Below are 16,830 nucleotides of genomic sequence, written 5' to 3' on the forward strand. Positions count from 1 at the left end.
TGCTTAGGCTTCTGTCGAAAGGAAAGGAAAATCAACGAGTCTGACAGAACAACTTCAGTCTTCACTCTTCACTAGTTGAACACAAATAAAAAAAAAAAAATTAAACTACTTCAAGGATAAATAAAAGGTTCAGAAGCAGCAGACCTAGATTGTCTAAGCTATTTTATAATGGGCAGTTATAGTTACAATGATGATGAAATGAACTATAGAAAAAAAAGTATAAAATACAGAAGAATAAAAAAACAATTAAGGGCAGAACTCAAAAGCTTTTAGCCATGCTGCTTGGAATTTAATCAATTAAGGGTTGAACACTTGTTCTTCAATTGTAGCAAAACCATCCCTTTATGGTGGGAATCAATGTCCTGGGTTAGTCTTATCACTGTAATGCCACAAAATCATAGGGACCATTTTCTGCAACATGGAATGGAGGTAGCAGATGGAGTCAGGTCCAAAACCTGGAAATGCTGGTGGATTGCTTTAACTTGGACAATATGGCACCATAGAAATAAGGTGGTGTTCCAAGATACAACTTTTCATGGAACCAAACTGTTAGAAGATGCCATATTCCTACTATGGTCGTGGATCAAAGCAATGGACAAGGATTTTACTCTTCATTTTAACCAATGGTCCTCTAATCTTAAGGAAGGTTTTAGGAACTAGGAGGCGTTAACTCTTAAACTCTTAAACTGTTACAAGAACACAATAAGGGTAAGGGAAACTGTTAAACTCCAATAATAGGCGTTAACTCTTAAACTGTTACAAGAACACAATAAGGGTAAGGGAAACTGTTAAACTCCAATAATAGGCGTTAACTCTTAAATTGTTACAAGAACACAATAAGGGTAAGGGAAACTTCACTAAGGAGAAGAAGCACAAAGTTGTCACGATGCTCGAGTTAAATATGAGATACCCTAGCCATGTTTAGTTCACTAAGTGTGCGATACATGAATGCAATCAAATATTCATACAGGATTAGACCAAACATACATACGTGAGGTGGCGAAGGAGAAGAAGCATAGACTTCTGACGATGCTCAAGTGCGACGAACACGATGCTCGACCTTAGACAAAATGATGGTCAGATGGAGAACATACAACTTCAAGGTAGATGGAGAACAAAGAGAGCAAGAAAGCTTAGATGGAGAAGAAGACAGAGAGAAGGACAAGACAACACGAAGGAGATGAAACATACCTAGGTATGGTGGCGAAGGAGAAGAAGCAGAGACTTGTGACGATGCTCGAGTGCGACGAAGACGATGCTCAAGTGCGACGAACACAATGCTCAGATGCAGACAGGGACGGTTTCGCTAGACGGAGATTAGAAGAAGAAGAGAGCGCGAAAGCTTAGATGGAGAAGAAGACAGAGTGCCAGCTTCTTAGGGCTCACCATATTTTTTAAAATATAACTTCAACATCGGTTTTTAAAAAAACCCGATGTTAACAAAATGATGTTAAGGTTAACATCGGTTTTCTGGAGAAAATCGATGTTAACATAACAAACGTTAACATCGGTTTTCTAAAAACCCGATGTTAATAAACATATGTTAACATCGGTTATTTAAAAACCGATGTTGCTAATAAATGTTAACATCGGATCTCCAATAACCGATGTTAATGAACTTCGTTAACATTGGTTTTTCACAAAACCGATGTTAACGTATACACGGTATTTACAATTATGCCACCGTGCATATGTTAACATCGGTTTTTTTAACACACCGATGTTGAATCCGCTTTTTGTAGTAGTGTTTCATGATTGAAGAGTTTTTGATAATAATTGTTGTAATTGAAAAAGTAGTTTCTAGTATTAGTTAAAGGGCAAAACTAAAAAATATGTGCATCAAAGAATAGGGGATGGTTAGTTTTTATGTTAGAATCTTACGCCAATTTGAACCTACTATCTCTTCTATTTTTTCTTTTAACACTTAATTTTTTTTTATTATTAAATTAATTTTATATCTTTGGATATTTTATTTATTATTATTAATTATTAAAAGAAAGTGCATAGAGTATTGTTAGCATTTCTATTATTATTAATCTGAAATTGAACAATGTATGTATTCAACACAACATAACTATGTATGTATTTAATTTGTTTTGTTATTGTTTTACGCAAGTATTTGGAGGTGACTGAAATCGTTAGTGTGTCCTGGCTAAAAATCCTGGGCAGGATCAAAACTGGGATGTTGTCCCCAAATACATTGTACGGGGCATACCTTGTGTTTAAAGAAAGCAGTGATGGTGCCTACGGGTTCAAGAACATGCCTGTTGAGGTGTCCATTGGGGTTATCCGAGAGGTTACAGATTCAAGAATTATGAACTTGGTAGTAGGAAGCTCAGAGTCCAGTATCCGAGGGAGAGTGACGATGGTGGATGGAGGTTGAATTAGGTGACTTTTTTAACGGTAATGGAGAGAACAAGAAAACAAAGAGGTGGAGATAGGTCTATACGACACCAAGAATGTTGAAATAAACTTGAGTCTTGTTAGCCATTGTTCTTAAGATATTGATTAAGAAATTAATAGAAAAAAGTATTTTTTACAAAAATTATAAGAGAACATGAGGACACTGGTTAGCATTTTTCAATAAACTTTTGCATTTATACTACTTAATATGTGTGTAGCTTTTCTTAAGAAAAAAAATGAAATTAATCAATGGATCTTTTGGTTATGGTGGTATTTTCACTACTACAAAAGGGATTTTTTACGACGCGTGTTCTAAGACGGTTGTCAATAACCGTCTTAGAATATAGAGCGGTGGCAATTTTGTAATAAATAAAATAACTTTTGTATTTAACGTCGCACATTCTAAGGCGGTTGTAGACAACTGTCTTAGAATGTTCTTCAGTGGCAATATTGTAATTACATGAAACTAAGACAACGACGGGTTTTACTAATGACCGTCTTTGTATCCTTTTCAATTTCTACCCTAGCCCACGAAGAACGAGCGTTCTTTTGTTTCTTCTCCCTCTCCGCCGTTGTCTTACGAGTCTTCGCTAGGTCTCATGGAAACATTCTAACCCCCTCAAGCACGGTCTCCCTCTCAGAGTCTCATGGAAACATTCTAACCCCCTCAAGCCCTGTCTCCCTCATACCCTAGGGTTCTTGAGCTCCACGACGTTTGAGTGCTCCACGACTTCCTCGCCGACACGTGCAGGGATGACGCCACCGTTCAGGTCCCCGTCCCCAAGGTTCTGTCGCCACTTCCACCTCCCTCCGATGTTGTTCCTCTTGGCCCTGATGCGCTCGATGAGTCTGCCTCCATGAAGGCCTTTGTTTTGTGTTCAGTGTCCAACCACCTCAACATAGAGACGAGACACCTCACTCGACAACGCACGCGCCTTTGATTAAAGATATTACTGAAGAAAATTACAGTTGAGCATTTCCATGTCTTTCAATATTACTGACCAGTTGTTATTTGGATTCTGTTCAGCGTGGAGGCTCGTCTGTTGCATTACTTGAAATCACAGGGGGCAAAGCTTCTATTCAAGTTAATGGCAAGACATATCAAAAGAATTCCCGTCTGATTTTAAGTGGAGGTGATGAGGTGGTTTTTGTTTCTTCTGGCATACAATTACTTATTATTTTATCTCTTGATTATGTTGCCTGAACTACATGTGAACTATAGCTATGTTGATATTCTTTGCTGCTATTTTCCCTTTTTGTAATAGAGAAGTGATATTTTATATGATTCTTGCGTAGGTTCGGAAATATATCAGGAGACTTTGTGCAAGGCACTTGCGAAGCATTTTGGTGCCAGGCTACTAATTGTCAATTGTCTCTCATTGCTTGGTGTATGTTTTTTTAGTACTTCAGTTCAGATATTTTTGTGTTTTTATCATTCTCCTTTGTATTTAACTAAACCTAAATGCACTTAAGCTCTAGATTTACTGTGTTATGTGTTTTTATGGTTTTTCTCTGGTGCATTGCTCATAGCTATTCAAAAGGTGTTTCAATTTCTGTTATGCAGACTGTCTACAAAGCTTTGCAGTTTATTTATTTCAGTTTCACATTTTTTAAGTATCTGTTTATGTTGATATTTTGTCCTCCTGCTATTTTTTTGATATCTAATCATTTAGTTTATATGTTTTTCTTATTCTGGAAAATTAAGATTTTATTCTTCTTCTATATTGATCTGGGGACCAAGCTATGGCTCCCGGGGAAAAGTTCTGCTTGCTTTTGAAGATAATAGGTCTTCAAAAATTGGGGTTAGGTTTGATAAATCAATCCCAGATGGCAATGATCTTGGAGGCCTTTGTGAGGATGATCGTGGGTTCTTTTGTTCTGGTAATTCAGTGGATTTTATTGTAGTTTTGTTGCCTTAGCTGCATGTTAGCATATTGAATGCTATAATTTTTGTTCTGGTTTGATAAATCATTTACTACAGGTAGATGATTCTAGAGGGGATGATGCAGATAAAGTTGCAATTAATGATATTTTTGAGGTTGTGCCAGTTCTTTACCGGTCCAAAAGATGCCTCTATTCCTGAAGAAGTATATCTAACACCCTTCACTGTTTTGTGCATAGGTTACCTCTAATTAGAGTAGAAGTTTTGAAAAATAAATTTGAAAGCTTGCCACCTAATGTTGTAGTAATTGGCTGACTGTTGACTCTATGTTTTTTGTCTTTACCTCTTTCACTTTTATTCCTCTTGGACTTCAGATACTTCCTTAAAATTATTAAGGATATAACTCATGCTTGATAGGTACTTACCATGGAGCATATTTTGTCAATTATTTAGATCTTATACTCTCTGGATTCTAGAATTCTGTGCATATAAAAGTAATATTATTTTGCTTTTACTGCAACATGATAAATTTCTCCATGGTTTAGTTTGAAATGCCTAAATAGATGGATGGTTTGAATTTCTTTTCTATAAGTGGTGGAAGAATCCGGTTCAACTTTTTCAAGTTGTTGTTGTTATTCATTTTTGTAAAATGTAAGGGGAGGATGAGTCTTGGCACAACTTTAATTATTTTTTCAAGTTGCTGCCTTGTGACCTTGAGATGGGGTAATGCTTTATGCTACATAGATGTACTCATTATTTTTTTAGTGTATTCTTCTTTGATATAGATGACCTTGAAGCAACTTGGGCGTCTTTTCCCAAACAAAGTGACAATACAGCTGCCTCAGGTTTGATGTTAGATTAACTTCAATATGAAATTTATTCCATTTCTATATACAGTTCATGTATCCATTTTAAATCAACTTGTACAGGACGAGGCTTTACTTTCTGATTGGAAGCAACAATTAGAACGTGATATTGAAACTATGAAAGTTCAATCCAATATTGTCAGCGTTTGCACAGTGAGTCCGGAAACATCTGATAGTTTTTATGTGCCTTTTTTGCTTTTATTATCCTATGCTTCCTCTTGTTGCATTTTTTCTGCATGTTTCTATTTTTTTCACTTGTTGTGCATTAGTGTGATTTGCCTTTGGAATATGTGGAATCTCATGCATTGGCTTTGTGAAATTTTCCTAACTGCGCTTAGAAATGCTCAATGTCATTTTAGAAGTTGTTTCTGTGGATAACATTCTATTTTGTTTCCTGCTATCAAGCCTACCCATCCTGGCCATCCATATCCATTGTTTGATTTACACTGCCTTTCGAATATGGCCAATTACTGCTAACAAAGTGATTACTTGATTTTCATTTTTTAAATAATATAGAGCTTTGTTCTGACTTGTACCTGACTTAAGTTTCATTTTTGCCATACCGTTTGTCAACAATGCTTGCAAAGGCTGTAGCAACTGAAGCTGGAGCAAATTTCATTAACATTTCAATGTCCAGCATTACTTCAAAGGTATTAATATTGTAAATTACTTTTTTTGTTATGTATAATTTTTACGAGTATTTTTATAGACCGAAAAAATTTATTATAGACCGAAAAATACGTATAATTTTTACGAGTATTTTTATCGATTAATTTGTAGGGTTTTAGTATGAAACATTGCTAGCTAAAATGACTTATAAAATACTACTAACACTTAGTAAAATTTATATAATAAAATTGGTAGCTATTTTTCAAATAGAGGAGTGGGAATGCGAGATAGGGACATTTATGATGAACAAATGATCACTGTCTCTTGAAGAAGGGACCATATGTTAAAAAGTTAGTTGGTTGTGAGTATAATAACAATAACGTGTATCAATTATATGCAAATAAAAAACCTAGGTTTCTTCCTTTTTAATATCATAATTATAATCATTAAATTATAGATCAATTAATTTTAAAAATATATTAATTTAAAATAAACTGATAGAATATATATATATATATATATATATATATATATATATATCAACTAATCTTGAATTATGATATCATTAAAAATCATTAATTTTTGTAATAAATATTTTATTTAAAATACAAGTTGAGTCTATAATGAATCAAAGTTTGAATTCTTTTGAGAAAAATATCTATATTTGGTGTCTAGCTGTGTCTCAAATAAGTATATGATGGTGCTTCACAGGTCTAGCTAGCTAGAGATTAGAACTTAACGTTTATTTATTTAAATATGTATTTGAAGAATTTTGGGCGGCTAGGTTTCCATGCAGCAAAAGTTTGACGCCATTTGTTTAATGAAATCCCTTGATTTACGGTGGAGATTCATTAGCCAACTTTCCCACTCCCACACACCCATTTATTTTGTCTAGTACCTTTTAGGGCCGCCATAAAAAAGTCCAAAAATACTTCTTAGGATTTCATTCATCATTTTTAGGGAAACCTTCACTCCCAATTAATCATATTTTCTTCGTTCACATTATTCAAACTCGATTTTGTTTAAGAAATTCAAATATAATTTATTAATAAATTCTTTATAGAAGTCCATCCGACCTTGCTTAAGGATATTACAGAAGTTAATTTTATATTTAAATTAATAAAATGTTAGGAATAAATAATTTAAAATTAGTTAAAAAACAATTTTATTAACTTTCACCAAGGGAACCTTGCCACCATATTTTATTTTATTCAATTTCTTAATCTTGTTTTTGCTTCTTATATCATAAATCATAAGTACAAATTCTGCTTAAAATTATTGAAATCTATTTTTTTAAACCTTGTTAATAGTTTATATGATTTTCACTTTAAAGTTTTAAGGAAACTTAGAACACAGAGTTGGGTAAATCTTTTGGAAATTCAAAAAATTACATTTTGGATGACCCTTTTACTATTAGTGAGTTGAAGTTTTTTTTTTTTTTTGATAAAAGAGTGTGGAGGCATCGAAACTTGTCTCACCACCATGTTCTTTGTCAAAGAGGAGTAAAACTATAGGGTTCCATAATTTGTCTAAAAAGATTAAGTTTTTATCTTTTAATTTTATGAGAAATCTTTCTATTTTTTAATTTTGATTGATGATTTTGATGTGTGGAGAGAAGGAATAAGACTAAGGAGAAAATGAAAACCTTGAAGAATTTAATTCCAAATTCCAACAAAGTACTGTATCTCGACATATATTTATAATCATTTCTCTCTTCATTAACTTGATTAATCTTAAAAAATATTACTATTTTCTTTTTTTTATAGAATTTTTTTTTTTTTATGATTCCTTTGTGTTTGTTTTCAATAGATAGACAGAGCTTCAATGCTAGATGAGGTCATAGAATATTTAAAGCAACTCCAGCTTCAAGTGCAAGTGAGTTTTAATTTCATTCATTCGTGATATTAGATTAGTCACCTCCTTGGATATGTCTTATCTTACAAAGCGATTTCTTTTTGTTTTCTTTGCCATGATATGGGAGACACCTACATTATGGTTCTCTGATTATAATTTCAAGTTCAATTTAAAACTGCCAGTTGTTTAATTTGCATTAGAAAGACATAATACGGGTGTGTGGACATATTACGACGGTTATCCAATAATCGTAGTAGAAAGTCATTTCCTGAAGACACATATAAAGACGGTCTTTCATAGACCGTCGTAGTAGGTGGAACTTTCTAAGACGATTAAATTACAACCGTCGTAAAATGTCAATTACCATACACGCTTACTAGGACGGTTAAGCAAATAACCATCGTAAACTGATACAACATATTACAGCAGTTAACATATAACCGTCATAAAAAGTGGCATATACAACGACGGTTCTCATGTCCGTCTTTATAATTTGTTTGCCTTTTATGACACCTCATTTTACGACGGTTCAAAATCGTCGTAAAATGTGCGATTTAACCGACTTAGAAAGTAATAATTCTAGTAGTGTTTAAGCAACCTTCTTGGCCAATGGATTTCGGGATACTCAGGATCATGTGGACTAGATTGTGTACCAATCTCAAGGCTGTGAACTCCTTGCCATCTTTTATGGTCTCTGTCATGTCTGCAATCTAGGCTTAGGGATGTAGTTTGTGAGTATGATTCTACAGTGGCTCTTAAACTCATCTTAGAAGAAACCAGCAAGTTTCACCGTCATCAACTCAATTAATCAAGTTTCTGGCGAAGGCAACGTCTGTGCAAATTGGCTTGCTAATTAAGTTTGGAGCCTCAACCTAGTGATAATTCATTTCTAGTTTCGCAACATTGCCCACCTAAACTGTCTTTGTCTCTTTTAGCAGATGTAGGCTGAGATTCTTATTAGATTTTGTACGCGTGTTTAGTTTGCTTTGCTTTTTTAAGTTTTCTCATGTATAAAAAATTATGTTAGATCACGTTAATATGGTTTTTGTGTTTCTTATATTGTTTAAAATAACAAAAACAAACATTTATTATAGGCTCATTACATGTTAATACGGGAATCAACTCTGGGAAAAACAAAATTATCCTGGTGACCTAATTTTTCCAAAAAAATCAGCACTTCTATTAGCCTCTTTATAAATATGAGAGATATATAGAAGGGTCTCAATCTGTCATAGACATATATGCTTCCTGATATCAGCAAGAAGTGGTCATAACAAAATGGACTTGGAGAAATCTTAATTTTTGGATGATACAAACCACCACAAGAGAATCCATCTCAAAAGTAATCCTTTGAAGTGAAAATAGCTATGGGAACACTTAAGGAATCTAGAATAAGACCTCCACAAAAAGCTTGGTTCGAGGAGGGATAGTAAGAACCATCCGTCTTAACTTTAAAAGCCCCTGCAGGAGGAGGTACTCGTGCTTAGTCGCCTACTAACTCTCCATGCACCCATTAATTGTTCCTTCTTCTTAGGCATAGTCTAGTGTAGTATGCGACCAACTAGGGTATGATGAGTATGTTGGTGTAGTAGTGCCATAAGGCGAGGATATTTATGCTTTCGAGGCTTTGTGTTGTATGTACAATGTATCTCATGGTGGCGTATCTTTGTTTCGTAGTTGGATAGTGGTTGCATAACTTACAAAAAATTAACACATTTTTATAAGCAAATTAATGGAGAGTTTTCTTATAAAATGGATCGTATACATTATGTTAGTATAAAGTAATTACAGGTTGGTAACTTAATTTATGGCAAATAAAACTAGGCTTATTCAGCTCTACCCAATGGGCTAGATTAGGCTCAAAAAATGTAAGCAAAAAAAAAGGCCGATTAATCTCCATAGATTTGGACAAATGCTAAGTGCACTCTGCATTATTGCTGGTGCACCCAGCACTTAAGGGGAAAAGATTGAAATATCCTTGATCCGTAAGTCTTTTAAGTTGATCAGTAGAAGCCTTACGGATCAACTTGATCCATATCAATCTTATGGATCAACTTGATTCGTATGATTTACGGACCACCCTCATACACACCCAACATAAATGCGAAGAAAGTGCAGGGGCAATTTTGGCATTTTTAAAAATGTTGGGTGCACCTAGCATCAGCCATAGATTCAGCTTATATATTAAACATGTTGAATTTACTTTATTTTGTATTTATGGTTGTTGGCCCAACATAGAGTTTGGGGGGACTAACAAATTTGTAATGCTAAAGAAATTTGGTTCAACCTATTGACAATATATTGTTAATATATTATAAATCATTATTTAAAAAAAAAAAGCTTTTGATGATGATTGTGAAAGGTTTTCAACAACGATTTTGAATCGATGATGAAATCATCATCGTTGAAAATCAAACACTTTCAACAAAAGTTTTAAACTAATGTAGAAAATATTTTTTTTTTTACACTAGTTCTACATAAAACCGATGTATAATGTGTGTTAAAGTTTGTAAAACTGTAAGTGTTCTATATTTCTACCGCCAATGTAGAAATTTTTTTTTTTATAAAAAAATATATGGCCATTTTTTAACTAGTGTTTTGTAATCTCCTCGTATAAAATAACCGAATATATGGATCCCCTAATTCATCAATCTGCTAGATCTAACAAGTAGGAGTACTCCATCAACCAGTTCAAACAATTTAAAATTTTGTCAATTGACACTACAAATTAAGGTATTATCAACATGGCATAATTAAAAGTTAGTAGACCTCGTCAATTTTTTAAATCGTAGTCATTGACTCAGATTTACACTAACATGTGTGATGAATTTTGGTGATTGGTCTGAGAATAGCACGGGTACATATAACATGTGGGATGGAATAGGTCGCGCTACAGCACATGTATATATATATTTATCTTAGATATGCTATATATTCACATCACATGTTAATTATTTTATGTTAATAATTTCACCTTCTCACTCATGTTCTCGATGAAGTCTTTGTTTAAGGCATTTAAAAAGTTGAAACTTTTTGCTGCAACTCTAAACCTAATAAACTTCTGCTTATCATGTTGCTGACTGGCATACAAGTTTCGGGTTAGGTGTTTTAAGGTTTTCATGTTTTATTGCGGTGCAGGGGAATTGATGATGTGGTGGTGAGAATATATTGAGTCTGAAAAGGCAGTATTTCTTTATTAGTACTAATGTAGATAATATTGTAATATTGTTATTATAAATTGATTTTCATATTCTATAATAATATTTACTTATTATTAGCAATATTGATAATATTGTAATTATAAATATTGATTTTCATATTATATAATAATATTTATTAATTATTAGAAATATTGATAATATTGAAAATATAAAAATTATTAATTGACCTAAATTTTAATTGCAGGTTATTCGATATTTAACATCGATGGTGACATAAGCACCGATGTAGAAATCTGTTATTTCTAAGATGGTGCTGACATCACTACCGTCTTCGAAATAACAAATTTCTACATCGGCGCTTAAGTGAGCACCGATGTGGAAAACCCTTTTTTTTTAAATTGTTCACGAATATAATACTGATGTAGAAGGTCTAATTTCTACATCGATGATTAGTTTACCACCGTTGTAATAATTACTTATCAAAGACGGTTGGTACGTTAGGCGCGATGTAGAAAACATTGTCTTTATACAATGGTCGTTTTAAGATCGATGTTGAAACTTTTAACTTTCAATGACATCTTATTTTAACTATGAAACAAAGATATTTATGCTTTCGACGCTTTGTGTTGTATGTACAATGTATCTCTTAGTGGCGTATCTTTGTTTCATAGTTGGATAGTGGTTGCATAACTTAAAAAAATAAACACATTTTTATAAACAAATTAATGAAGAGTTTTCTTATAAAATGGATCGTATACATTATGTTAGTATAAAGTAATTAATAGTGATACTGGATGGTTACAAGTTGGGAACTTAATTTATGGCAAATAAAACTAGGCTTATTCGGCTCTATCCAATGGGTTAGATTAGGCTAAAAAATGTAAGAAAAGAAAGGCCTATTAATCTCCATTTGATTAACTATTTTTTTTTTTGTAAATTTATATATTTTTAGTATTTTATATATTGAACATGTTTAATTTATTTTATTTTGAATTTATGGTTGTTGGCCCAACATAGAGTTTGGGGGACTAACCAATTTGTAATGCTAAAGAAATTCTGGTCAACCTATTGACAATATATTGTTAATATATCATAAATTAAAAAAAAGGCTTTTAATGATGATTCTGAAAGGTTTTCAAGAATGATTTTGAATCGATGTTGAAATCATTATCATTTAAAATCAAACACTTTTGACGAAAGTGTTAAACTGATGTAGAAATTATTTTTTTACAGTAGTTCTATGTAAAACAGATGTATAATGTGTGTTAAAATTTGTAAAATGTCTGTGTTCTAATCTCTACCGCCAATGTAGAGATTATTTTTTTTTATAAAAAATATATGGCCATTTTTTAACTAGTGTTTTGTAATCTCCTCGTATAAAATAACCGAATGTATGGATCCTCTGATTCATCGATCTGCTTGATCAAACAAGTAGGAGTACTCCATCAACTAGTTCAAGCAATTTAAAATTCTGTCAATTGACACTACAAATTAAGGTATCATCAACATGGCATAATTAAAAGTTTGTAGACCTAGTCAATTTTGACTCAGATTTACACTAAAAGAATTATAAGAAATTGCTCACATACCTTGTCCGTGTAGCGTTTAAGGAGAATAGGTACATCAGACTTGGGTTTGAGTCCTCCAAATAAGCACCCCACGAGGCTCTTCAATTCCCACTATGGAGGACTTCACTAAAACTAAGGCCCGACGTGGATCCTGGCTTGTCCAATCCTAAAACTACTGTTTTTCTCCAACCCTGTTGGCAAGGCATCTTATTTAAACAGCATTCAATAAGTTTGCATCGGATAAGAGTTTATTATTGAAAATTGCAATCAAACCTGTCTCAATTTGACAGGAATTAAATTCATTTTCATGAAGTACTAGGAATTTCAAATTAGTTTGGCACAAAAGAAAACTATTACCGGTGCTACTTTTAGTCGATTTTCAAGCTTTGTGCTAGGTTGATCCTTGAAATTATACTGCAGTTATTCATTTAATCACATTATTTTGTCCGCCCGCCTATAAACCATAGTGCAAGCTTGATCCTTGATATATATATATATATATATATATATATATATATATATATATATATATATATATATATATAGAGAGAGAGAGAGAGAGAGAGAGAGAGAGAGAGAGAGAGAGAGAGAGAGAGAGAGAGAGAATCTTCTTTCACCAATTAATGATGCCATGCCAACACGTCCAAATTTTTTTGGGACTACACTGTAACGGTATGTTTTCTATATACAATTACAATGTATTCCCAGCTAGCTGGGATATGTCTGCAAGTTCTTTAATATTTTATGTTTACATTTTCAAGTTGGTTTTTGTAAACAAAATCTGACCAGATCAAAATCAAATGGAACTGCCCTTATATCGTGGTTAATTTTGAGCTTCTGCTTCCCACCTTTTGGTGTTGCTGTTGAAACCTAAAAACAATATCTAAATTTTCATTTCCTAATTTGTGAAAGAATTGAAGCACTTATTGCAATATTTGTCAAGATCAATTATTCTTTAGAACCATTAAATACTAAGAAAAAAATGGTGATATAGGATGAGAAATATATAGAGAGAGAATAAATCTTATTTTAATTAAAGTTAGTTGGTAGTAGTTACATAATCAAATAAAAAAGTAATTGATTAAATTCAAATTATTTCTCTAGAATTTCTCTATTTTGTAACTTACAAGCTTGTAATATATATGTTACGATGTTCTTAAATTTCTAAAAAGTTTTTTAAGAACAACCTGTCTAGGTAAACTTTTTCAGAAAGAATTCTAACAAAATAAGAAAAAAAGAGTTTTTCATATTAGTTTTTCCAAAAGATATTTTTAACTTATGTATAAACTAACATTAACTTATAAAAAAGTTCATTCAAATTTTTTTAGTACTTCTGACTAAATTTATCCAAAGAGATCCTTAATATTAATATATATCAACAATACTTACATCCAAATTATCACTTAATCAAGCCTTGAAACTTAACTTTTACACATCAGAAATTATTTAAGATTGATGAGCATTATTTTATATAAAATAACCAGATTAATTAACCAATTACGTGCTTGGCTTTCATTTCTAAAATCAATCCTAGTAATTATTTAGAAATTTTTAAAAAAATATTTAATTATAATTCATTATGTATGGTAAATTTATTAACTTTTAAAATAATTATAATAAAATAATTCAAAATATATGATTTATGATTAAATGATTATATAAAATTAATTTATACAATATGTGACATTAAACTCAATTACTAATCAACTCATGGTGGTCAATAAGCACATAAAGACGTAGCCAAGGGACAAACAAAATAAATTAAAAACAATCACCACAACTCTTACGATCTTACAAAAGTCTTCAAACCCTAAGCGTAAAGTCCTCGTCAGTAATGCTTGTCATGTTTTATCTTTCACAATAAACGCCGGCAAAAATGTAGCTAAATTAATAAATCATGTTTTTCTCAATAATTAGCCTCTGCATAATAACTTGGTGAATAACCAAATTAATAATAATTATATACGTATAATTGGCAAATCAGCAGAACTTTGCACTCGACAAACTGCACCGGAAAAAAAAAAGTTAGATGCTCTCTGCCTAGATTCTCTTGATTGCTTGGGGAAACACTCCTAGTGGACTTCGGTTCCAAAGGCCAGGTAATAATTAGTATAATCGTGTTTTTAATTTTTATTTCTTTAAAGTAGTTTATTACATTGGATTAGCGGATAAAAATTAAAAATGTAATATACAAAAACACAAAATACACTTAAGCATTGCTCCCCCAAAATTTTCAAGATTTATATATATGTCCTGCATATTGGTGTTTTTTAATTTGCAATCTAATTTTAAATTTTTAATGTTTAAAGCTTTTGTTCTTTTAGAATCCCAGATAATCTCAACTAGCACAGTGCTCTTATTCACAGGTATGTATACATATATGTGAAGTGACCAATTCTTTAAAAAAAAATTATGATAATCAAATATAGTGACATGTAACATAGAAGTAAGTATAATATAGTAATATAAAAAGTATTGTTTCTTGATGAACCAAATATGAAAATTGTTTTGTTTATAGATAATTTCAAGAAAGAAATGAGATTGATCATTGATAGTACCATTTTTATTTGTGATCAATAGGAAAAAATAATCTACAATTTTTTTATTTTGTTTTTAGCAATGTCTAAGAAGTATTTTCACTTGTACACCTTTTCATCCTTCACATTGTATCCAACGAAAAACCTCACAAATAAAAATTCAGCTATTGAAACCAGCCTCACGCAATACATATTTCACTAGGTGTAGTTTGACTTTTTTCCTGGACGTCGATTTTGAATGGGGAGAGGACGAGGGCGTGGGCGAGGGCGGCCGGCTAAAATTCCGGTGCCACCGTCAACAACTACTCAAAAATCACCACCGAAATTGAACCCGGAACCTAGCAATGCTAGTCATGAAGTTACTGTTGAAGACTATGTGAGCTCTGAGGATGATGAATCTGAAGAAACCCCAATTCCTTCAACTAACCTACCGAGCTGCAATGTACCAGAGAAACCTAAAGAGGAGACGAACGAAAATAAGGTACCAAGAAAGCTATGGACTGATGTAATTAGTGGAAATCGTAAGCCTGAGAATGGGATGGCTCTTGAGTTTTTTGCTCCAAAGATTGTGGAAGGAAAGCCGATTGCTGAAATTGAACCTGAAGACATCATTGGTGAGCTTAAATATTGGGAATCTGCTTTGATTATGTATGTCATAGGGAGAGATCTTAGTATGAATTCTGTTAAGCAATTCATGGAAAAGAATTGGAGTTCTGTGAAATTGCCAGATCTGTTCTATAATGATGAAGGATACTTCATTATGCGTTTCCATTCTTCCCAGGACAAGGATGAAATTTTATCGAAGGGTCCTTACACAATTATGAACATGACTATGCTCCTTAGAGATTGGTCCCCTGAGTTTAATCTCAAGAGAGACATGCTGAGAACAATCCCTATCTGGATTAAGCTTCCTCAATTACCTTTATACCTTTGGGGTGCGAAAACCATGGGGAAAATTGGTAGTATACTGGGAAAACCGATAGTTACAGATGAATGCACAGCTCAAAGGCTGAGAATCTCTTATGCTAGAATGTTAGTGGAGATTGATATCACCCAAGAAATGCCAAAGGAAATCACTATTGCTGATAATGAAGGGCATGAGTTAATTCAAGCTGTGGAGTATGAATGGAAACCGAAGTACTGTGGAAAGTGTAAAAAGTTTGGACATGTGTGTGAAAAACCTAAAGTCAGAAAAGAGAAAGTTTGGGTACCAAAACCTACTCTGAAAAGTAATGAGCAAGAGGAAGGGGGGCCTAGCAATAAGGAGACACAGATGATCAACACTACTAATACTGAGGACCTGGTTTCAGAGTGGACTACAGTACAGAAGGCAGGAAAAAAGACAGTTACTGATACAGGTACAATGCAGAAAGCTGGAAAGAAGATAATTACTGATACAGGTACCTCTGAATTGAATTGCTCTAATGGATTTGGCCTACTAGGAGTTGTGAATGACTCTCTAGTGGTGCAGGAGAAAGTGCCAGGATGATTTCTTGGAACATTAGGGGACTAAATAAGGTTGGTAAGACGATAGAGATCAGTTCCCGTCTCAAGAGTCTCAACCCCACTATTATTGTTCTTCTTGAAACTCGAGTAAGAAAGAATAAGCTCTTACTGTTAGAAATAAACTCAATCTGAATATGAAGTATCTGGATACTATGATAAGCATGAAAATGGGAGAATCTGGTTTATTTGGGATGATAGCAAAGTTATGATCAAGCACATTTGTAGTACTTCTCAGCTGATTCACTGTGGTGTCTATAATCCCAATGGTGATTTCTTGCATTGGTGCACGGCTATTTATGCTCTTAATCACTTAGATGATAGAAGGAAGCTTTGGAAAGATATCGAAGATCTCAGAGTTCAGCAGGCTGATCCTTGGTGTCTTTTGGGCGATTTCAACAATGTTCTAAAGGCTGAAGATAGAATTGGTGGCAGAGATGTAACTGA

The 16,830-nt window shown here is 33.0% G+C and overlaps 2 protein-coding genes across 2 annotated transcripts; both read left to right on the plus strand.

Moving 5' to 3' along the window:
* The first annotated feature begins 3,156 nt into the window (after positions 1-3,156).
* Positions 3,157-5,529, plus strand: RPSUN1 (race-specific resistance protein RpsUN1). The gene is made up of 9 exons (NM_001353590.1): positions 3,157-3,250; positions 3,378-3,547; positions 3,669-3,847; positions 3,883-3,970; positions 4,077-4,292; positions 4,385-4,417; positions 4,452-4,490; positions 5,071-5,130; positions 5,215-5,529. Exons 1-9 carry the CDS (start codon positions 3,157-3,159, stop codon positions 5,527-5,529), a joined length of 1,194 nt encoding a protein of 397 aa, NP_001340519.1.
* Positions 5,530-15,118: 9,589 nt separating this feature from the next.
* On the plus strand, positions 15,119-16,369 carry LOC106798136 (uncharacterized). Its single transcript, XM_014774088.1, has one exon. The coding sequence runs from the start codon at positions 15,119-15,121 to the stop codon at positions 16,367-16,369; it is 1,251 nt and encodes a 416-aa protein (XP_014629574.1).
* The last annotated feature ends 461 nt before the right edge of the window (positions 16,370-16,830 follow it).

Source organism: Glycine max, chromosome 3 (assembly GCF_000004515.6).
Source record: "Glycine max cultivar Williams 82 chromosome 3, Glycine_max_v4.0, whole genome shotgun sequence".
Classification (NCBI taxonomy): domain Eukaryota; kingdom Viridiplantae; phylum Streptophyta; class Magnoliopsida; order Fabales; family Fabaceae; genus Glycine; species Glycine max.

Bases quoted from the DNA above. Each gene is read 5' to 3' on its own strand.
- LOC106798136 (XM_014774088.1), top strand. From the start codon at position 15,119: ATGGGGAGAGGACGAGGGCGTGGGCGAGGGCGGCCGGCTAAAATTCCG.
- RPSUN1 (NM_001353590.1), top strand. From the start codon at position 3,157: ATGACGCCACCGTTCAGGTCCCCGTCCCCAAGGTTCTGTCGCCACTTC. The intron at 3,848-3,882 runs GTATTTAACTAA...CTTAAGCTCTAG, and splicing joins TGTTTTTATCATTCTCCTTT to ATTTACTGTGTTATGTGTTT. The intron at 4,418-4,451 runs GTTGCAATTAAT...AGGTTGTGCCAG, and splicing joins GAGGGGATGATGCAGATAAA to TTCTTTACCGGTCCAAAAGA.